Genomic DNA, 22,085 nt, shown 5'->3' with positions numbered 1-22,085 from the left:
CTTAATCTGCTCGCCTCAGTTTCCTCCTTTGTAAAATGGACAGAATCCTCCAATGAGACAATCACAGTGTCCGTGCCCGGCAGTGCGTTTAATGCGGGCTGTTCTGGGCGTGCCCTTGCCCTGCCTGCCTCAGCTTCCCCATCTGCACAATGGGGAGATGACCCGCGCCCTCCCGCAGCGCCCAGCTCTCGGCGGCTCCCGCACCCCTGGCGGCGGCACGCGTTCCTCCTCGGACCCTCTGCCCCTCCGCCGCCGGGGCTCTTCTTTAGGGCCTGCCCGGTCCTCCTCGGCCCGGACGCGCCCAGGTTCCCGGGCTGGCTGGCATCATCCTCCTTAAGGCGGCCGGCTCCGCGTCCTTCTCCGTCGGCATCGCCCCTTTAAGGAGACGCTGCCGGCCGGCTCGGCTCGGCTCGGCTCGGCGCCGGGCAGAGGTCGGGGCGCCCCCTAGAGGCCGGCGGCGGCGCGGCGGTTCCGCCCCCCGGGCGGGGGAGGGGGGGCGTGTGAGTGTGTGCGTGCGTGCGGGCGGGGGGAGCGCGCGCCCCGGGAAGTCAGAGCGAGGCTCTGGTTCCCTCGGAGCCCCGCGCTGCATTCCTTCCCCTCCATTCATGCTGGGCAGCGGCGGCGAGCAGGCACGGGAGCCGAGCGCTGGCACAGGCGGGGAGGGGGCGGCCCGCGGCGGCGGCGGCGGCGGCGTGGAATGTGAGCATGGCCGGCCCCTTCGCGGTGAGCCCGGATCGCGGCGGTGAGTGGCTGCCCAGGGGCGAACTTTTCGGCGGAGCTGCGGCGGGGCTGGGCGGCGGGGCTGCGGCTCCGGGCGGCGGCGGCGGCGGCGGCGGGGGTGGGACCGGGAGCCGCGGCGCTCCGCCCGCGCCTGCCTCCCCGCGTGGCTCCCCGCAAGTTCGGCTCGGGCCGGATATGCTGCACTCACACCCACCTCGCGTGCCCGGCTCCCGGCGGCCGAGGTAGGGGGCGCGGCGCGGGGAGCCCACGGGCGGCCGGGGCGGGGGCTGGGCACTCGGGACCCGGCGGGCTCCGGACGTGCCGGGCTCCGGGCTCAGCGTTCCAAGTGCGGGGACGAGCCTCGGGCTGCCTCGGAACGGCCTCGGGCCGCGCGTGTGCGTGTGCGTGCGGGAGAGCTAGGCGAGGCGAGGGGCGGCACGAAGGGGTCCGCGGCTCGGGCGAGCAAGCCGGCTGCGCCCGCGGAGGAGCCCCGCAGCCGCGCGCTGGAGCGGGCTCGGCTCCGCCGCCTCTCCGCGTGGGGTGTGGAAGGACGGGGCTGGAGGGCCCGCGCGGGGGGACTGCGGCGGCGGCCCAGGGAGGAGGACGGGCAGCCCCGGCCCGCCTGGCTCCCGCAGCCGGCTCGCGCGGCGCGCTTCCCTCGGGTCCCGGGGACGGGCCCCGGCGCGGTCTTGCGTGTGCCAGGGGTGGGGGGGAGGTGGGGAGGCGGCCATCCGGCCGGCCGGCCAGCCAGCCAGCTGCTTTGTCACCGGCTCGTCTCCCGGGGGCTTTGCGGGCGGAGGCGGGAGCCGGGGCCGGCCCCTGGCTGAGGCTGGAGCCCCGGGCCGGGGGCTCGGAGGAGCCCCCGGGGGTGGCCGCGCACGGGGGGCTGCCGTGGTGACCTAACTCCAGAGCCAGCGCAGTGGGAGGAGCGGGCGCGGAGGAGGGGGTGGGCCGCGGCCGCTGCCCGGGGCTTCTTCCCCGCAGAGCGGAACCCGAGCCCCCCGCGACCCCCGCGCCCGGCCACCCCCTCCGCTCCCTCGCTTGCCAGACCCAGCCCTTTGCCGGGGGTCGGGGGGAAGGAAAAGTTTGCTTTTCACTGCTTGGCCTGGACCAGGCGGCAGGTCGCGGGGCAGGGGGGCGGGGGTGGGGGGGGGGGGGGGACCCCTCCCCAGGGCCCGCAGGAGGTGACTGTGGAGGGCCAGACCGGAGGGCCGGAGGCTCGCGCCCCCTCCCCAGCCGCTGCTCCCGAGCCGCCTCCGGGGAAGCTCCGCCCGCAGCCTGCGCTGCCCGGGAGCCTTCCCGAGGAGGTGGGGCCGGCCACTGGCGCTTTCTCTCGCTCTCTCCCGGAGCCGGGGAGACCGTCGTACGGAGGAGGAGGGAGGAGCCGAAGGAGCCTGGCTGCTCTACGGGCGGGCTGCCTTGGGGCCTGACTGCGGGCATCCCCGGGTGGCCAGCTGCCCTCGTCCACCGCCGCCGTATGTACCCAAGCCGAAGGACAGACAGACCCACCCGCAGCGGGCTCGCACGCCCCGAACACAAAGCCAGTCAGCCGGCCGGCCGGCGAGGACCCCTGCTGCCAGCCAGCACCCCCTGGCAGGCGTCTGGGCTTCTCCCCCGCCTCCCAGGACTGCTTAGCCCCCGGGGCTCATTTCTGCGGCTGGGGGCTGCTTGTGTTTGGGGTAACGAGCCCTGTGCGGCTGGGGAGCTGGCCAGGGCCAGGTTGGGGCCGGGGGTCGGGGGCCTGGCCAGCCTGGGAATGGTGCTGGGGGCTGGGCCGGGCCAGAACTAGGGCTGCCGAATGCCGTGGGTCTGGAGAAGGTAGGGATGGCAGGGATAGTAGTGATGGGGGCGGCGGCCCGATCGTGCCATGCCTGGAATATCAGCTCTGCTCCGAGGTTTGCATAGCTCCGCTCAGCTCCATTACGTGTGGCAGGCTGGGGTTGGGGGCTGCTGGGGATAGAGCCATTCGGGGGAGACTTGGGGTTTTGGTGATGGGTGGGTAAGATGAAGTTGTTTCTGTTAAAAGAGGGGCGTGGAAGGTGAAGTTCTCCCGGGTGCTACCCTCCCTTGCCGGGTAGGGGGGGGGATAGGAAGGCAGGTATCCCTAGAAACCCAGTCTCAGCACCCACAGAATCCCAATAATCTAGAGTCAGCAAAAGGGACCAGAGAACCCTCACTTTACACTTGGGGAAACTGAGATATAGAGAAGGGAAGTGATTTGTCCAAGGTCATGCTGTGTTAATTGGCAGAGCCTGGTCTCCTGTATCTCAGACTGGTCCAGTATCCTCTTAGAAGTGGGTGTTTTTTTGTTTTGTTTTGTTTTTAAACCTTGCCAAAGTTGTGGTTTCTTCCTTTGGGTACAGGATAGGGAAAGCTGTTTGGGAATCATCCCGCCAAGCCAGACTTTAATCTGAAGGTCGGTTGCCCAGACCAGAGAAGTTAAAAGTGAGCTCTTCTTCAAAACAGATTGACTTCCCCTTCCCCAACATGCCTTTCCGGGTGGGATTTGTGGTTTTGGAGAGGAAAAAAAGGACCTCGATCTCTGTAGGGGATAGTGGCAAGGACCGTGTGACCAGAGCCCCCTGGTCCCTGGTTCTGTCTATACAAATTCATCCTGGGCCTTGAGCTGCCCAGTGCACATTTTCCCGGGAAGCTTCTTCTCCTCTTGGTCAGCCTAGAGAGGGAACAAGAGGCAGCTATTGACTCTATCAAGGGTTATCCATTTGAAAACACCATTTCCCTCTGAACAGCATCTAATTGCTTCCTGAACAATCTCAAGGTCTTTTGTATAGACTCAGTGGGTAGAAGGGCTGGGTATCTATCTCCCAAGCTGCAGCAAGGGAAGGGAAGGGAACGGATGGGACCTGACCTGACCAGTGCAGACTAGGGGGCTGGGAAAAAAGCACAGGGAGGAGGAAACTCTGAAAACAATGTGAGGAGAAGGGCTTAAGTTTTGGTTCTTTCTTTCTGTCTTTTTTTAGAGGGAGAGAATTTCTCCATTTAAAAGAAAATCAAATTCAGTGCCCAAGTAAACTTGCTTTCTTATAATATAATTCAGTGTTCAGATGAAGAGGACAGTTAATTGTCGAAGGCATGAGTAGTTAGATTCTGTACCATGCTGAGATGGGGGAAGGAAGGAGGGGGTGGTTAGTGAGAGGTGTGGGCAAGGGGCCCACAGGAAATCTGACCTCTTCCCTACCCTTTGTTCTCTGGGGTCAGAAATGCTGTCTCTGAGGAGCTCTGTTTGTTTGGGCCAAAACAAATCCAAATCAGGACTCCCCAAACTTGGCCTGTGATGAGCAGCTTTTTCCTGATGGACCCTCTGCTTGGCTTTTTTCTATAATAGTACTTTTTTTCTCGGCATGTTTGGTAGTACCTCTTTGATTGCCTCTCTTCCCCTCCCCCATTTTTCCAAAGGCATTTAAAATATTTTTTTAGTACTCCCAGATCCCAGACTGGGGTAAGAGAAGGGGCCAGTGCTTTCCCACCTCCCCCAGAATCTAGTTCTCATACTCTTTCACTGTGTTTGCCAGGAATGCTGTATGAATGTAACAGGGTTTCTGAAGTGTCACTGGAGCACAGAACAAGGGACTGCATCTCCGACCTTAGACTTGGAGAGTGCTGCCCCTAAATACCTTTGTGTGATTAGCCTTGTAAGCCTTAGATTTTTTGTTTGTTTGTAAGGGATGGTTTAATACCTTATTTTGGTTTTGAGCATGACAAATAATCCATTAGCCCATCTTTGCTGCCCTCTCTCCATACCACCCAAGTAACAAAGATAAAAAAATAAAATCTTGAACTTGAACCTAATTATCTGCCTGAGCGACTCCGTAAGATTTCGTGACTTTCCATCACCCCTTGTTTGGAGAAATCAGAAAGGACCAGGTTCTAGTCTGGGCACTAATTAGCTGGCTTGACCTTGGGGCAAATTACTTTGTGACTTTCTGAGTTTCCTCCTTTGAACAATGAGGGGTTTAAGAGAAGATGACTTTTAAGGTACCTTCCAGATGTGACAATCCTATGTTCTAAGGTCCTCTCCAGCTGTGTATTCTGTGTTCCCAGGTCCCTTCCCGCTATGATAGTCCATGTTCTTATGTCTCTTCCAATTGATATCCTGTGTCCTAAAGCCCTTTCTGGCTGTGACTGTCTCTGTTGTAAGATCTCTCCCAGCTGTGACATCCTTTGTTCTAAGGACCCTACCGGCTCTGAAATCTTAGGCATCTATGAAGTTTGAGACACTGCAGCCCGTTGGGTAGTAGAGTGGGTGTTTGTTCCCCCAGGCCCCCAGCCTTCCCAGATCGCCCTGCCCATTGGTGGAAACTGCTGAAAGCTTTGTGGAGGAATACACACACACAGACACACACACACACACAGACACACACACTCCTCCTCCAGCGAAAGAAGGAAGGATCTTCAAAGCCTTTGGAAACCTGCTCTAGGAATCAGTGTGGATGTCAGTGAGATCTCCCTGGAGGCTTTAGGAGATATTCTGAGCCTGTCGGTTTTTTAGCAGCAATTTTGAAATGAGCCGGAAATCAAAGCAAATCAAAATCAGATCCCTGTCTGAATGGGCTGAAATTACGACGCCTCTGTCGATAGTCTCCGGAAATATCCTGATATTCTTGGTGTGGTATAGACAGTAGGGCTATTGTCCAGGCTCAGGTAAACACAGGCACTTTTTCCATCTAGATGTGTTTGTTTCTTTTGAATTAAAAAAAATTGGAGGGGGGGACACGGGCTAGGGAAGGGGTTTAGGGACTGCTAGCCTTGCCAGTCTATTACTACGGGCTGATAAATGAAGATCTGAGAATTATTTTTACTGTGGCTTTTTTGGTTCCTTAGGAGATAGCCTGGTGTAATAGGAGGAGGTTGGAGTTAGGGGTCAGAAGATCTGAGTTCTAATCCTGACACGGTAGCTAAATCTTTGTGTGACCTTGTTCTAGTCACTTCCTCTGGGTCTTGAGGTTTACATCTAGACCTGATGTCCTATAAGAAAGATCTGGATTTGGAAGGAAAATTTTCAAAGGGAACATGTAGAGGATATAGTATGCACATTCCCCAAAACAGCTGGTGGGTTAGAATCTTTATGATACCCTAAAAATCATCCCTTTACAATCATCTTGTCTGGATCCTTTATTTTGCAGGTGGGGAAACTGAGGCTTAGGGGAGATTGTGTGGCTAGCCCGTTGTTGCCCATCCAGCTGACTAGTAATGGAGTGGAACCCAGGTTTCCTGACTTTCAGTGCAGAGCTCTCTCTGGGTAGCTCCAGGTTAGGTGAGCATAGGCATCCTTCTCTGGCCTGTTCTGATCCCGGCTGAGCACTCAGGCTAGGTTGCTGTAGGGGACACAGGATGGAGAAGAGGACTTGTCCCATTTTTCTTCTCTCCCAGGTTCTTATCTTTCCTTGCTGTTTTTACCCACATTCAGCCATCTTTCAAGGCCAACCTGAAATCCTTCCAGGCCACAATGATTCAGCCATTTATTAAATGCCTTTTACATAGGAAGACCCTGGTCAGGGCAGCCTTGGGGATACAGGGACTAAAAGCCAACTGGCCCCAGCCCCTCAGGAGGGCTCTCAATGTTCTGCATCCTTTGGATTCCTCCAGCATTTATTGTACTTCAAGGATCTGTGATTTCCCTGGTGTGGGTAACCCCTCTAATTAATAATAATAACAATAGTTAACTATATATATAGTTCTTTGAGGATCACAAAGCACTTGGCAAATATTATCTCCCTTTATCTTCACAACAGCCCTGGGAGGTAGGGGTTATTATGCATGATTCACAGCTAAGGAAAGTGAGGTGAAGTGATTTGCCCTGGGTCACACAGCTAGTAAGTGTCTGAGGCCAGATTTGAATACAGGTCTTCCGGACCCTAGGCCTAGAGATCTGTCTCCTGCAGCCTTACTGAGATAGCTCGAAGTCCACCCACCAATTCTTCACATGGTGGTCCTCATGTTGCTGCTAGGCTTTTCTTTGGGTGGCTCCCCTGATGAGATACAGGGGCCTAACTTGGCCTTGCATGTGACCTGCATGAGACTCTTGTGAAGGATTGTGAGACAGTAGCCCAGAGAGGAAGGAGGTGGTGGATTCGAATCCTGGATCTGCCATTTAGTGACCACATGGCCTCTAAGGACCCTTCCAGTTCTGTATCTATGATCCTGTGATCCTTCAGAGAGCTGAGTGACTCAGTGGATAGAGCACTGGGCCTGGGGTCAGGAAGACCTGAGTTCAAATCCAGCCTCAGCCACTAGCTGTGTGACCCTGGGCACGTTACTTAACCTCTGTTTGTCATAATCCACTGGAGAAGGAAATGGCAGATCACTCCAGTATCTTTGCTGAGAAAACCTTGTGGACAGTGTGGCCATGCTATGGCCCCCGGAGTCATGAAGAGTCCGACACCACTGATTGACCGAACACGGATGATCTCGTGACAGTAGGCGTCAGTTTCTTCACCTGTAAAGTGGGGATAGTAATGACAATAATGGTGGACTACCTCTGTTGCAGGGTTGTGGAGAAGAGGCATTGTGAAACTTGAAGCATTATAGAGATGTGAGTTATGGGTATTCACGGATGACCTTTGTGTGGCACACAACACCCTAGGGGAGATTGTGGGGGGAGGGTGTCTGCTTTATTGCCATTTGAAAGTTAAGACTCAAGTCAGAGAGGTCATGACTTGATTGAGAGCACACAGCTAAACTTGAACCCTGTACTCCCCATCATAGGATCACAAATGAAAGGATCATAGCTCCAGGCAGCCTCTGTGGATGGAAGTCCTATTGCTAATAGATAGCTGAAAGAGTCCCTTTGTTTTGAAGATGAGAAAACTGAGGCTCAGGGAGGGAGTAAGGGACTTACCAAGGGCCCACTGGTAGTGAATATCTGAGATGGGATTCAAACCCACAGCCTCTGACTACGTAGCCTAGCTATGTAGGATGTCTTGTGCCACTCAGCCGCTCTCCTGTTATACTACCACATATTAGTATGTCTTATACCTTCTCCTAGTGGTTCAGCTGCTGGAGGTCAGGGTCTGGGTCTTAGAATTCTCTGTCCTGTGCCCTGAATGTCTGTGGGTGTGAGAAGGCAGGCTCCCTGCCCTACCCCCCAGGAATTCCCATTCGAATTGAGGCCACAAAAGACACTCAGAGGTGATGTGGCACTTTTGAGGCCTGCCCAGCATGGCTCCTTCTAATACCATAGAGCCAGGTACAAGTGGTCTCCCTTTTTAGATAGGGTCTTCCCCACTGGAATGACTCATCCAGAATGGAAGCGCTCTGCTCTCCCATTTAGACTTTGGAGGACTAGCCTGTGTTTCCTTCGGGGCTCCCTCCTCAGACTGGAAATTGGATTTCTGAGGTTGGCAGTGCTTCATTTGTAAAGAGGAAACAGCCCAGGTGGCTTGGTTTCTAAACAGCCGTGGGTGTGTGTGTGCGCTTGAGCATGTGTGTGTGATCAACACCCAGCAAACTGTAGGTTTTTACCTTCTCCCACAAGTTTGGACCCCCAGCAAACATTTCCCGAGCAGCTGCTTTTGTAAGGTGACCGGGAGTTGTCTCTAACCTGGGATCAGCATCTGGTGGGGTGTGTATCATCTTGAAAGGAAGGGCTTTGCTACAAGAGGATTAGGACTGGTTTCCCCACCCTTTAGAAAGAAGCTCATTCTTTAGGACTGACCCTATTCATAGCATCCTGGGATCTAGGGTGGAAGGGGACTTAGATCCTTTAGTCCACCTTCTCCAATCAGTTTGAAATGGAGGTCTAGAGAGAGCAGATGATTTACCCAAGGTGTAGTGAGTAGGAGGGTTCGAATTTGGACTTGGGTCCATGGACATTAAGGAATGGGTGCAGGTGGCCTCAAACACTGTGATGAATTCCATGACCAGCTTCGGGGAGGCATTGAGAACAGAAGGGAATTAGCAGCTCTCCTAAAGGAGGTGAACTTTGAGCTGGATCTCCAAGGTTTTCAGCAGATAGAGATGGAGGGGCCGGGAGGCCCAGCCTATGTCAGGAACATGAACGATCCAAAGACAAACTGATTTTGAGTTTCTTCATCTGTAAAGTGAGGAGGTTGACTTATTTCTAAGATTCTCCCCTATTGCCATGATCTATGATTCTGCTAGTTTTAGACTCTTAAATCTTTTCTCTGCTCTTGTAAGGGTTGGCTGTAAGGCACCTGGGGAATGACAGAGGGCCATTGGGAAGTGGGAAGCAGTCCAGGGTGGTGGGAATGTAAAGGGTCCAGTATATACAAACTGGGAAAGAAGGTTGAAACCAGGTAATAGAAGGCCTTGAAGACTCGGCTAAGGTGTTTGTATTTTATTCATTGCAGTGAGAGAGTGTGCTTAGTGCATGGAGAAAACATTGGATTTGAAATCAGAGGAGCCAGGTTTGAATTCTAGCTTTTTTGCTTTTTACCCATGTAACCTTGGACAAATCACTGAAATTCTTTTGGCCTCAGTTTTTTCACCTATAACATGAAGCAAGTGGACTAGGTGGCCACTGGGGACCTTCCTAACTCTAGAGTTATAATTCTGTGAGGAGCCATTTAAATTTTTGAACAGTCCTGGGAATGAAGTGTGAGGGCTGGGAAATCTTCATTCTTCTGTTCCATAATGCCAGAACTATAAAGAGGGTCCATGGGAGAGGTAACCTCAAAGTCAGGAAGGCCTGGGTTCATGTCTGGGTGACCCTGGGCAAGTACCTAACCTCTTAGCTCCCCAGGCAACTCTCTTAAAGTTGAAGGGTGATTGCTTGTGTTCCCTGAGAACAGGGTGTTTCCACACTGGGAATACTCTATGCATGCCCTGGGAAATCACAAGTCTTGTGTAAAAACCTGTCAAAGGTAGAAGAAACCTCAGAACATAGAATGTCAGACGCAGAAGGGGCCTGAGGGTTGATCTAGCCATTGCTTCTTTGACAAAGGCCAGTGGGGATGACCTTTACTTGCGTAGTGACTGACCAGCTACCTTAGAGGAACGCCCAGGCACAGAAGCCCTAGCTGCCTTTAGCCAAGCTCAGCCCTCCCATTTGGGCATCCATGGAAAGAAGAGAAGCAATCCAGCTTGGGCCTTAAAAGGTCACTGTTTCAACTGCCTAATAACTCACACCAGTAATAATAATATTAATGGCTGACATTTATAGAGTACTTGATAATTTACAAAGTCCTTTGCATAGGTTATCTTATTTGATCTTCCCAATGATACTGTGAGGTACCATCTGATAGGAATATTATTATCCCTGGCTGACATATGAGGAAACTGAGGCCTGGGTGCAGTGCCTTGTTCCTGGGGACTGGGGTGGGGCTGAGACTAGAACCCAAGGCATCATACATGCTATTAGTGCAGGCCCCTGCTGCCATCTTGTTGGAGTCTCCTTGGCAGGTCCCAGTGCAGAATTTGGGTCAAGGATTAAGGATCCCCTTAGGGTGGACAGTTTACCACAGACTGGGGCTTATTCAAAGTCACAAGTGAGGAGGGAAATTCCCATACTTGCTTTCATTTCAGCATCACATTCTCTTCTCAAAACCCTTTCCTGACACCAGCTGGAGGGGGTCAGAAACTCTGGCTCTGGACAGATCACCCTGCAGATGACCTCAGCCCTCAAACCACCCTGCCAATTCCTTCCTTTGGAATTCTTCTTGGGGGGTGGGGGATAGACCTCACATCCTCTCCCTCCCCCTGCCTTAATTACATCACCTAACGTCCCCTAGTATCCCTCCTTTCCCCCTTTCCAGAGACCCATCCCATATTTTTAGAGACAAAAAAAGGAAATGTTACTTATGTATTTAATGTTATTTGTAACAACCGTCACATAGCACTTTATAATCTACAGATGCTTCCTGACCAGTCCTAGGAATGGTAGGTAAAACAAGGGTTATCATCCCAATTACACATGACGATGAGCTTCATAGGCAGGCAGCTTCTAAGACTCAGAGCTGGGTCTTGGCCCCGGGCCTCTCCCACTTCAGGGCCAGTGACTTTCCTCCAGACCCTGCTGTCTCTTCCTTGTCCCAAGGTTCTTCGTGTTTTTCTTGTTGCCCTCTTCCTTCCTCTCATGCCCAGACTGTCCCTCCTGGGTCTTTACCCTTTCCCTATTTGAAAAGAGGCCCAGTGGAAAGAACACTGAAGAACTGAGTTTGAATCCCAACTCTGCCCCTTACTGTTGTAGTAACCTTGGGCAAAGCATTTCACCTCTTGGAGACTTGGTTTCTCCATCTGCAAATGGAAGGGGCTGGGTTGGAGGACCTTTTAGTTCCATTAAATTGAGCTCCTTTAAGCATCCTTTACCATCTTTGCCTTCGCTTTACACAGAGCCACATAGTAGGGGATTAATAAATGATTATTGATTGACTGAAGGGATGATAGGTCTGAAGACAAACCCTGGACAATTCGGGCCTAGACTCTTAGTTATTTCAGGAATCCCTAGCCAAGGGAGGAGGGGACTCCAGTCGTGGGGGGAGGGAAGGAGAGGAAGTTTGAGAAGCCTCTTCCTCACTCCATTTGCCTACTATTTAATATACAAAATACAGGGATGGTAATTGCATTAAGATGTATATAATTATACTGTAGGAGGAAAAAAAAACCTACCCCTTGTTAATTGTAGGCCTGTTTTGAACTGATAAACGTTGAGTGATTCATGTTTTCTTTGGAGTTCACCAACGTTAAGCCCCAGTCCACAATACCAGCCCCAAAGAAGCTTGTTTTCACAGTTTGAGCTTTCTATGCTGGAGCCAGAAGAAGGCCAAAGAATCTTGCCAACAAAGCCATGGTGGGATATCTCCCTTTTACTCTTTCCCTCCTCCCCGCCTCTGTGGGGTCCAGAGGTTACCAGGGACTGAGGGTGGTGACTAATGCTGTCTGTCACCCATCAATCCTCAGCCAGAGAATGTGTTGCACACAGTATTAGCTTTGGGAAGGCTCATACCTTTTACAATCTAGGAAATGCTTTTGTAGCATATCTGATGGGTGGGCCTTTAGCCTTGTTTCAGATATTTCCAATGATAGGGAACTCACTACCAAATTAGACCGAGCCCCCCACTTTAAGGAGGTACAAAGGTTCATCTTTAGATTTTAGCCCAAATAGCCCACCCTGTAACTTCTGATGGTGCCTGGTTCTTTTCTCTGGGGCCAAGCAGAGCAAATCTCCCTCTTCTTTTCCATCCTGTCTGTTGTCCTAGAACATCCACCCATTCTACCTAGTCCTTTTTCTGGGGCCAAGTCCCTCATCGTCTTTCATAAGGCAGCTGTCATTCCCCATCTAAGTCTTCTTTTCCCTGGGCTCAATATGCTTGATTCCTTCAGCTGATCTGAATGTGAGAAGGTCTTCAGTTTTCTCTCCTTCATAGTTACCATCCTTTGTCTAGGCTCTAGTTGTCAATATCCCTCCAAAAATATGGTGCCCAGACCCAGACCCAGTACTCTCATTGAGGTCTGGCCTGGGGGTGCTGAGAGGTGCGGGCTTCCTGTGTTTTCTGCCCTGTGCCAGGAGAGTTAGGAGAATGGAATGGAAAGAGATTATTTTGGGCTCCTAACCCTAGACCCACAAGGGACCTCAGGGGTGGGTCCCAGCCAGCCCCCTCATTTCACAGATGAGGACAGACCTCTTCCCTCAGGCTTCCCTGTTGGGTTGAGGAGGCAGAATTCACATGCTCTTGTGTGATGTGACCTTTGAAGGTTGTAATTATGTGCTAAGTGGTGATGGTGGGGGGGGGCTGGGAGAGGGAGGAATAAAAATAATTTTAGTCCCCATTTATGTAAGGTATGACTCTTGGGCCACTGGTCCACGTGGAATCCTAGCTTCATAAACCAGGGAATCCCAGTCCCTTTGGGCCATTGTGACCTCAGAGGCCAGCTCTGGTCCAGCCTGTACTCCCAGGGGTCATGAAACTTTCACTGTGAGCATTTACACCTGGGCAATGGGCAAACATTACAAATCAGAGCTTGATTTATTGTCTCCTTGCTTGTCTGGACTTAAGAAAGTGATGGAAGAAATGTTAATTGTTCAGGTTAAGCTGGAAAGCCTGCCTACATTCTCCCCCAAGCCTGTGGTTAAACATCCCACTCCTTTATACCCCAAACAACAGCATCCTGAATAACATTTCCCAACAAGAGGTCACCCAGCCTCTTCTGCTAAGGAGGCAGGAGCCTCTACACCCTTCTGGGGAAGCACATGGTAGGGTCTAGGCTCTTTCATTAAAGGACCTTGGGCAGATTGCTCAACTTGTCTGGGCCACAGTTTCTTCATCTGTAAATTGGGTCAAAGTGTAGTAAAGCCATCATATATTATAGGTGGAAATTTTTCGTGAGCTGATCATTTTCACTTTCTTCTGTGACTCTAAATGGACCCCTGACTCTGGTCATAGATCCTTGACCTTAGCCATAGGCTGAGTCCTGACTTTGGTCAGATGTGTCTCCCACACAAAAACACTGCCTTAGATATAAGGGGCATGGATATGAATGTGTGGTTGGCTTAGGGCCATCTGTTCCCCAGTATGGCTTTACGCTTATTACCCTACTGACAAATGCTATTTTGTGGCTTTTTGACACATGCCCTGGTACCCTTTCAGTATTACACCCTAACTTAGGATTCATGGTCGCTTCTGCCTATGGGAGCCATCAGTGTTAACAAAATTAGCACATAACTATTTCCCCTGCCTGGGACCTAGAGGTAGCTAGGTGTCACAGTGGATAGAGTTCTGGGCCTAAAGCTACCCTCCAGTATGTATTAGTTGAATGGTCCTGGGTAAGTCACTGAACCTGTTTGCCTCAGTTTCCTCATCTGTAAAATGAGGATAATAATAGTACCCTTTTCCCAGGGCTGTTGTGTGGATAAGTGAGATCATAGAGTGCTTCCCATGGTGAAGTCTGTTTTCTTCCATTGGTTAAGGCTAGACTGGGGCCAGCATTGTCCAGAATCCTGGACAGGGAGTCCAGAGGTGAGGCTGTCTGGCCCTGGCTCTGCCACCGGCTTCCCTTGGTGACTTTGGGCTCTACTTTCCTCCTTTGTTGATAGAGCTGTTTGGACTAGGTTCAGGTCTGAGATTCCCCTTTAATGTTTGGAGATGATAACTTTTTGAAGCTATGCCTTTTGTGTCCCTGGATACTTCAATTAGTGTCAGAAAGACTTTACTCATTCCTGCTTGCTGCATTTTTAATTTTTAATCCAACTCAAGTTAGTCTTCCTTGGAGGTTGTGCGCCAGGGCCTCCATCTGCTGGGGAGGTGACCCTGGATTCTTGAAGGCTTTTTATGCCAGAGGAAGCTTTGAGATGAGGCCAGTGACCGGGATCAGAGGATTTAGAGCCTATTGGGACCCCGAAGGTCATCAGTCCCAGGGTTTATATCATGGACCTTCCTTGGGTGCTTTGGTGAGTCCTTTGGACCCCTCCTCTGAAATGTAATAATTAAGTGCATAGACTAAAATCCCAGAGGAGTAGAAAAGAAATCAATAATATTTATATACAGTTATCAAGATATTAAAAACGAAATCAAACCAATTGGACAGACACTCAACATCCTCATTTTACTGAGGAAACTGAGGCAGCCCTTTCATTTTACTGAGTGAAAATGAGTCCGAAAGAGAGGAAAAATCTTGGCCAAGATTTCATTGGTAGCAAATAACCAAACTGAGGTTAGCATCCAAGGTTTTGACTCCAATCCCAATGCTCTTTTCATGAGAGGAGCCCCAAGTGGGGCCCCTTGGAGGCCTCTGGCTGTGTGTGGGTGGGGGGAATGGAGGAGGGGGTAGCATGAGAGCTTTTAGGCCTGAGCTCTGTTTGTGCCAAGGCATTTTCCTGCTAATGAGGTGAGTCAACAAACAGGTACAAACTCATTTGTTTATTTTGGCTTAAAAGAAGTCTCTGGTTGAGCAGGCAAGGAGTCCCTTGGACTGTGTGGTCTCCATCCCGCTCTTAATATTTCATCACTGGGCATTTGATGATCTGAGACACCTCCCAGCTCTGGCCTTCTTTGTTCCAAGAGGCCTCCCAGCTCAGCCTCTGTTCTGGGATCTCTCTGGGCGCTAACGTTCTACTCTCAGATCCCATTCAGTTGTGATAGTTTGCTAATCCTTGAGCCTCTTTTTATTAGAAGCAGCCTTGGCCTGGTTAGTTGACTGTGGCCAAGCATGGCACGATGATTCAGAGTGGTATGGTGGAAAGAGGATCAGATCTAGAGTCATAAGATCTGGGTTTGAACTCCGGCATTAACGGTGTGACCTTGAATAAGTCACTTAACTTTTCTGAGCCTCAGTTTCCGAATCTGTAAGACTGAGGCTTTGATTTCAGGAAAACACTTTGGAGCTCTTGAAAAGCAGAAAGGACTAGGTTTCTTTGATGGATGTTTCCTAGTAGTAACTGGAGACCGCTGGTCATTGGGTTGTTCATAGTGAGGATTCCTGGCTGACGAGATTTCTTCTGACTGAGCTTCTGTGAAAATGGGGGTGGTCATCACCGCCTGCTTCCCGAGGACACTGGAAGGGAAATGCTTTGTAAGACTGGAAGGTCTGCTGACCTAGGAGTCCCCCCCACCCCACCCCGAGCAGCCCCTTGTGAGACTGCCCTCAGGGCCCTTCCCGCTGGCTGGCGCTGGCTGTTCCAAAGCCCCTCTCTGTTCTTGTGTTCTAAGACCCTTCAGCTCTGAAAGCCCTGCCAGCATGGCCTTCTGTGTTCCAAGGGGCCCTCCAGAGCGCACCTGTATTCTAAGAGCCCTTTGCTCTGGTGTTCAGCCACTTGACAAGTCCCTCTGTGTGCCAAGCACCGTTCTAGTAAGTGCTTGAGGCTCCTTTTAGCTCTAATGTTCTGTGTTCTAAGGTTCCTACCAGCTCTAGTGTTCTCTGACCCTGTAACTGACTGTTGAAGGGCTGGCATGTTAGCCTGCCATGCCTTGCAGAGAGCCTCCAAGGGGCTGCCTGCCCCTTCTTCCAGCCCCCAGCTTACCAGGATATAGCCCCATGCAGAAAGGGAAGTGGTCTGTGGACTCTGGAGATTTTTTTTCTCACTTCCCCTTTTATCACAGCTGATCCAGGTCACGTCCTTTGTTGGGAGAAAGGGGGTTGTTAATCTATCTTGACACCCTTGGGCCCTCCCCCCCCCCAGCTGTGAAGGGTGACTAGCTAGACTAGCTGTTGACCTTGTGACTTAAACACACTTGCTTATGCACACACAAATAGAGTACCCACACCCATACATCGTGGGCTTGCTCGCAGTTCGATGTGTGTGTGTGTGTGTGTGGTGTACTGTTTTGTATGGTGGTGGTTTCTAGTTTCCCAGATGTGCTCCTGAAAAGGGGAACAGCCACAACTGGCATTTCCCAGTCTTGGAGCTAGTAGGTCAGGATGCTTGAGATGCCTGTGGCATTAGAGAAGACACATAGTTTCCCCAGGGGCTTTCCTTGGGGGGGGGGTGATTTTGAGGATGGGGCTTGGTGCTGGGGGCTTTGGGACTCCCCCGAACTGAGCTTCCCTCTTAGGTGAGGCTAGAGGAGGGGATTTTCCAAGTCTTCTGCTTCCCCAAGTCGATCCCTTCCCTTCCCTTTCCCCACACGTCAGCAATGATGTACACTATTAAGCATTTCTCACTGAGCATAGCGGAGTGTGGAAACTGACTCTCAGGACCTCCTGTGAATCAGAGAACCATCTCCCAGTAGGGGACCCTTGAGGTCAGCTGGGCAAATTAAAAGTCCTGGGAGGGGATCTGACCTGTCCCAAGGTCATCTGTGCCTCTGGGACTGAGGTGGGATCAGAAACCCTTTCTTGTCACTCCTAGGTGGATCTGCTAAGCAGAATTGTGTTAGGTGCTGGGTTTTTCCCTTAGTGACAGCTGTTCTCTCCTCTCCTCTCCTTCCCCTCCCCCTTCCTCTTTGTCTTTAGCTGGATTTTCCCCTCCCCCACCTTATTACAGGCAGAGCCCCTCACCTGAGTAACTCATACAGTGGAAAGTTCCCTGTCCTGGGCTTAGAAGGATGTGGATTCAGATCCTGATTCGGAGTCCTATTACCTGAGTGCCCTTTAGGCCAAATTCCCTGGGCCTAGATTTCCTTGATGTCCTCATCTGTAAGATGAGATGGTTGCACAGACAAAGTAGGAGATCCTAGCCACCTCACTGCAACCCACCCCCAAGATGGAGACCCGAGAGGGCCTTGGCCCCTTTCTATCTGTTTGGGTTAATGCCCCCCCAAGCCGAGGGGGAGAACCAGTTTGGTCCTGTGGCCTGGACTTTCCCAGGGTGCTCAGCAGAACTGACTTTGGGGGAGTCCTGTGAGTCACATGAGGTCAGATGGGTTCCATCTTCCCCGCCTTTGAATCAGACACATGCATGGGTCTTAAGTGTCCCCTGGTCCTTCCTCCTCCATCCCCGAGGCTCACAGGCTGATCCAAGTTCCTGTCAGTGGAGTGTGTGTAGTGAGTTAGAATCACATAGATTATGTGCTGAGTTTCCGCTTTCTTGCTTTCTTTTTTAATCACAGAAAACCCCAGGTCCTCAAAGGCTATATCTGTGAATGGGGAGTTCATTTCAATTTGATTCAGTTCAGCAAGCTTGTATCAAATATTTCTGTGTGCCAAGCACCATGCTTGAGGACAAAGATCCATAGACAAAAACCAGATAGTCCCTGCCCTCTGGAAGCTTACAAGCTTCCTGGGAAACACTATGCATGTATGCATAGATATGGAACACAAACAGGAAATGCCCCGTGGGGAAGCCGGGATTGACAGGGGATTGAGGCATTGGTTGGGGTGGGGATGGGGGTCAGGAAAGGCCTTGTGTTGGAGGGAGGGGTGCTTGAGTCCAGGACACAAACAAGGGTGTGACTCCCCCCCCCATAGGACCCCGGGTCTGGGATCAAAGGAAGTGGGTTTAAACCTTTCATCTTCTCCTAAGCAAGGTCCTAAACAAGTCACTTAACCGATAAAATGAGTGAGAGGTACAAGATGCTCCGTCCCTAAGGTCCTTCTAGTTCTAAATCCTAGCATCCTTTATACCCTTAAACCATGGATCCATATGCTCGCCCACAGTGTGTGTATACATGTGGAGTCATACCAGCGAGCAGACGTGTTTACAGATGTATTTGCTTGTGTATACAGGTATACACACCGCTTGTTCAGGCTGGCTAATTGCTCATAGACAGCCAGGTTTATTTGTTGCTTTTTTTCCCAGGGCATTCCTTCCTTCTCAGGACCCCCTCCTGCTCAGAGGCCTGAGGCCCTGGGGCATACCTTGCCTGGGAGAAAGAAGTGTATTTTTAGCCCCTGTTTGTGTGGCTTGGGAGGCAACATTAACGCTGTCTCCTTTGTGCTGGTTTTGTGTTTGTTTAACCAGGACGGCTTCAGGCCTGGGCTCTGAGCCAGCCTGTCTGCCCAAGAGGTTCTTAGAGGCTGGAGGGGGTGTGTGTGTAGGGGGAATGCATGGCAGCCATGTTTGTTGCTTGCCACAGCCTGGCCCGGGAGGGGTGGCATGAGCTGGCTCAGTTCTTGCACCCCCTGCCCTCCCTGCCACCAGCTCCCAGGGGGCTAAGTGGGTGTGGAGTGATGACAGGCCAGGAGAGTCATGGTTTGGCATGTCAGTAGCCTGGACTCTCTTACCTCTAACAGCTCAACAGTTACTGTTGCTTTGGGTCTCTTCTCTGGGGAAGGAGAGGCAGGTGTGCCCACTCTAGGGAATCTGAGTGGATGGCTCTCCTCCTTGGCTCATGGCCAAGCCCAGCTGGGACTCACCGAATCATATTGTGGTAGGCAACTCAGAGGTATCTTGGAAGAACCTGTGCATGTCCCTGTACACAGGTTCATTCATTTCTGGGTGCAGATCTGTGTAACCTCTTAACCTGGACTGCTTTACCAGCAGCTTAACCAGTCTCCCTACCTCTAGCCTCTCCCTGTGGCAGTCACAGGCTGCCAGAGTGTTAGAAGGATGTTAGAATCAGCAGGTTCCTTAGAACATTCTGTGGTAGGCTGGGATCTTAGGACACAGAATGTTAGATCTCAGAATTCAGGTTGGGGCCTGGCATAGTGACTTGTGTGCTTTTACTAATCCGAAGATGTATTTGGCTGAATGGAGATGGTTTGGCCCAGGGCGAGGGGAGGTGCCAGCTTGGGTGGAGCCAACCCTTGGTCTAGAGGTAGATAAATGAAGGGCTCATGGATTGTGTTTCTCTTCTGCTTTCAGCTCTGTTGAAAACCTGCCTTGTGTTGGCGAGGAGCTCCCTGGTCACCTTCTCCAATCTCCCCACCAGTGTACCTTCTAATGGTCTTTCCCTGCCCAGCTCATTCTTACCTGTTTCTTTCTCTTCTTCTGCAGGGCTAACCAGGCTGGCTGTCTCCATAACACCCTAGATGTGGAGCCCTGAAGGATCTGAGAGGTTATTGGACCACTTGCCTCCCCTCCCCTCCTCCAATTGCTGCCATGTGTACAGCCGCCTGTCCCTGGGCCCTCCTGCTGCTGGGGGGAGTGTGGGCGGTGGCCAGTAGCGCTGAACCCCCTTTCCGGACCTTCCCGGTGAGCGACTGGAGTTTGACCCACCTGGTCGTCCACAACAAGACGGGAGAGGTGTACGTGGGGGCCGTCAACCGGATCTATAAGCTCTCAAGCAATCTGACCTTGCTGAGGACCCACGTCACGGGCCCTGTGGATGACAATGAGAAGTGCTACCCCCCACCCAGTGTCCAGTCCTGCCCCCACGGGCTGGTGACCACCAACAATGTCAACAAGCTTCTCCTGGTGGACTATGCGGCCAACCGACTCATTGCCTGCGGGAGCACCTCCCAGGGCATCTGCCAGTTCCTGCGTCTGGACGACCTCTTCAAGCTGGGCGAGCCCCATCACCGCAAGGAGCACTACCTGTCCAGCGTCAATGAGTCGGGCACCATGTCCGGCGTCCTCATCGAGGTCCCGGGCGGGCACGACAAGCTCTTCATCGGCACGCCCATCGACGGCAAGTCCGAGTACTTCCCCACCCTGTCCAGCCGCAAGCTGATGGAGAACGAGGAGAACGCCGAGATGTTCGGCTTCGTCTACCAGGACGAGTTCGTGTCGTCGCAGCTCAAGATCCCCTCAGACACCCTGTCCAAGTTCCCGGCCTTCGACATTTACTACATCTACAGCTTCAGCAGCGAGCAGTTTGTCTACTACCTGACCCTGCAGCTGGACACGCAGCTGACCTCGCCTGACTCCACGGGCGAGCAGTTCTTCACCTCCAAGATCGTCCGCCTCTGCGTGGACGACCCCAAGTTCTATTCCTACGTGGAGTTCCCCATCGGCTGCGTGCAGGGCGGCGTTGAGTACCGCCTCGTGCAGGACGCCTTCCTGAGCAAGCCGGGCAAGGCCCTGGCCCGCCAGCTCGGCGTGTCCGAGGGCGAAGAGGTGCTCTTCACTGTGTTTGCCCAGGGCCAGAAGAACCGAGTCAAGCCGCCCAAGGAGTCAGTCCTCTGCCTCTTCACCCTCAAGAAAATCAAGGACAAGATCAAGGAGAGGATCCAGTCATGTTACCGGGGGGAGGGCAAGCTCTCCCTGCCCTGGCTCCTGAACAAGGAGCTGGGCTGCATCAACTCGGTGAGTGAGAGGAGGGGGCCATTGGGAGAAGACCCCTCTCTGCTGAGTCTTCCCCCATGGGGGGGGTACAGGGGCCTAGGGAGGGGGCTGGGTGGGAGAAGACCCCTCCCTGCTGAGGTTTCCCCCATGGGGGGTCCAGAGGGGTCTGGGGAGGACCCTGGAGGTGAATTGGCAGAATTGAATTCAATTCAGCATTCATTAAGCCCCTATTCCATGGATAGCAAGGTGGAGACACAAAGACCTGGGCACTGTCTGTGTGTCCCTGGGCAGGTCCTTAGTGTCTCACTGTCCCTAGACTAAGAGCACAGAGAGAGGAGTGGCCCATCTTTGTCGTCTGGGGATGATGCTGTGGAGAGAGCCTTGCATCTGGAGCCAGAGAGTCCAGGTTCAGATCTGCTGATGCAGGACCTCGGGCTGTTATTCCCCTTCCTTTGGGCCTCCCTTGTCCCCTGTATGAAGGCCTGACACAGGACTAGGTGATCTCCAAGGCCTTGGTTAACGCTGGTGTTTTTATGTTTCCGCATCTCTTCCTTTGTATGGACTTGGCAAGTGTGGGCCCGGCCAGCCTGGCTGAGCCAGGGTTTGAGGGCTCACCAGCCTGGAGGGCCTGGCTTGAGGGGCAGGGCCAGGTGGGTGGGTGTGAGGCAGAGAGCCCTTGGGGGAGCTCCACCGAGCTGACTGAGGGGTGGGCAGGGAGAGCTCAGAGACTGGTGGGGGGTGCAAAATGGGCGACACATCCTTCTGGGCCACATATGTGAAAGACTGAGGTATTTTACAATAACAGGGTCTGCCTTAGAAGACAAGCGTAAGCCCTGCCTTCAAGGGGCTTACTCTCTAAGCCAGGAGACAGCCAGGGAACGACAGCTGCGCCTTTCACCTGTTTTCAGATGTGGGCTTCCTTTTCAAAAAAGAAAATGAGATTAATTTGGTTGGACAGGAGGCCGCTCAGGCAGCCCCCAGTAATTGCATGTCTTTGTCAGTCATCCCTGACTTCTCTCTCTGCCTCTTACCGGTTGGCAGTCTGGCAGGAGGTTTCCTCAACATCTTTTATGGATTCGCTATTTAATTTATACCTGTATTAATTGCTTATTGTATGCAGAACTCTGTGTTGACGAGTCTGTTCCTGCTCTCTAGAAGCTTAAGTCTAGCAGGGAGACATATAACATGCCTAGAAAACTTTAATATACTCAGAATAGCTTGGCCAGCCCTGGCACAGGGCAGGCATCGTTGGTCCAGCAGAAAGAGCATGGGCATACATGTGGGCCTCCGGAGCCCGGTGACCCCGGCTCACTTTGTGAGGAGGGGCCCCTTGTTTCCCTCCTCTGAGCCCAGTTTTCTCATTTGCTACATGGGGACAATAATTCTTCTCCTCTTGGTTCTCACAGAGTTTCTAGGGGTAAAATGGGGCAGAAGAGTTGATTCAGCCCAGTAGATGAATTTATAAGCGCCTTCTTTGTGCTGTGACCTCCATTAGTGCTGTCTTGGTTCTTCTGTGGGACCCATGACTTCATCCCTGTGGGGAGCTCCCATCTAGGGGTGCTTCAGCTACCTCTGTAACTTTCAGTCTCAGAATTGCCTGGGGCCCTGAGAGCCTTTATGCCTCACTGGAGCACAGAGATCCTCCTCTGACTACTTCCCCAGATGACCTCTCTTGCCCCATGTCAGGGGCCTATGGAGATGAAGGAGGCACGGACCCTGTCCTGAAGCAGCTCCTGGGAATAAGGTGGGATTCCACGGGATCATGGATTTTAATGACTTCATCCTGTCTGCCTCAGTTTCTTCATCTGTAAAACGAGCTGGAGAAGGAAATGCAAACCACTTCAAT

The 22,085-nt window shown here is 52.4% G+C and overlaps 1 protein-coding gene across 2 annotated transcripts in view; it reads left to right on the top strand.

Annotated features, from left to right (window-relative positions):
- Window positions 1-511: 511 nt before the first annotated feature.
- PLXNA1 (plexin A1) overlaps window positions 512-22,085 on the top strand; it is a 299,363-nt gene continuing 277,789 nt past the window's right edge. Inside the window, exons 1-2 of one of the 2 annotated variants that reach the window (XM_069083832.1) lie at window positions 512-742; window positions 19,010-20,260. In XM_069083832.1, the coding sequence (XP_068939933.1) occupies window positions 19,115-20,260 (1,146 nt within the window). In that variant the 5' untranslated portion in view covers window positions 512-742; window positions 19,010-19,114. Of the gene's footprint in view, window positions 743-831; window positions 963-19,009; window positions 20,261-22,085 lie in introns of those variants that run through there. The other variant, XM_069083833.1, reaches the window with a different exon arrangement.

Source organism: Petaurus breviceps, unplaced genomic scaffold (assembly GCF_028583685.1).
Source record: "Petaurus breviceps papuanus isolate PSGF00001 unplaced genomic scaffold, PetGlider_PUasm1.0 174, whole genome shotgun sequence".
Taxonomy (NCBI): Eukaryota; Metazoa; Chordata; class Mammalia; order Diprotodontia; family Petauridae; genus Petaurus; species Petaurus breviceps.
The sequence above is the reverse complement of the archived record's forward strand: the minus strand, read 5'-3'. Positions and strand labels throughout refer to the sequence as shown.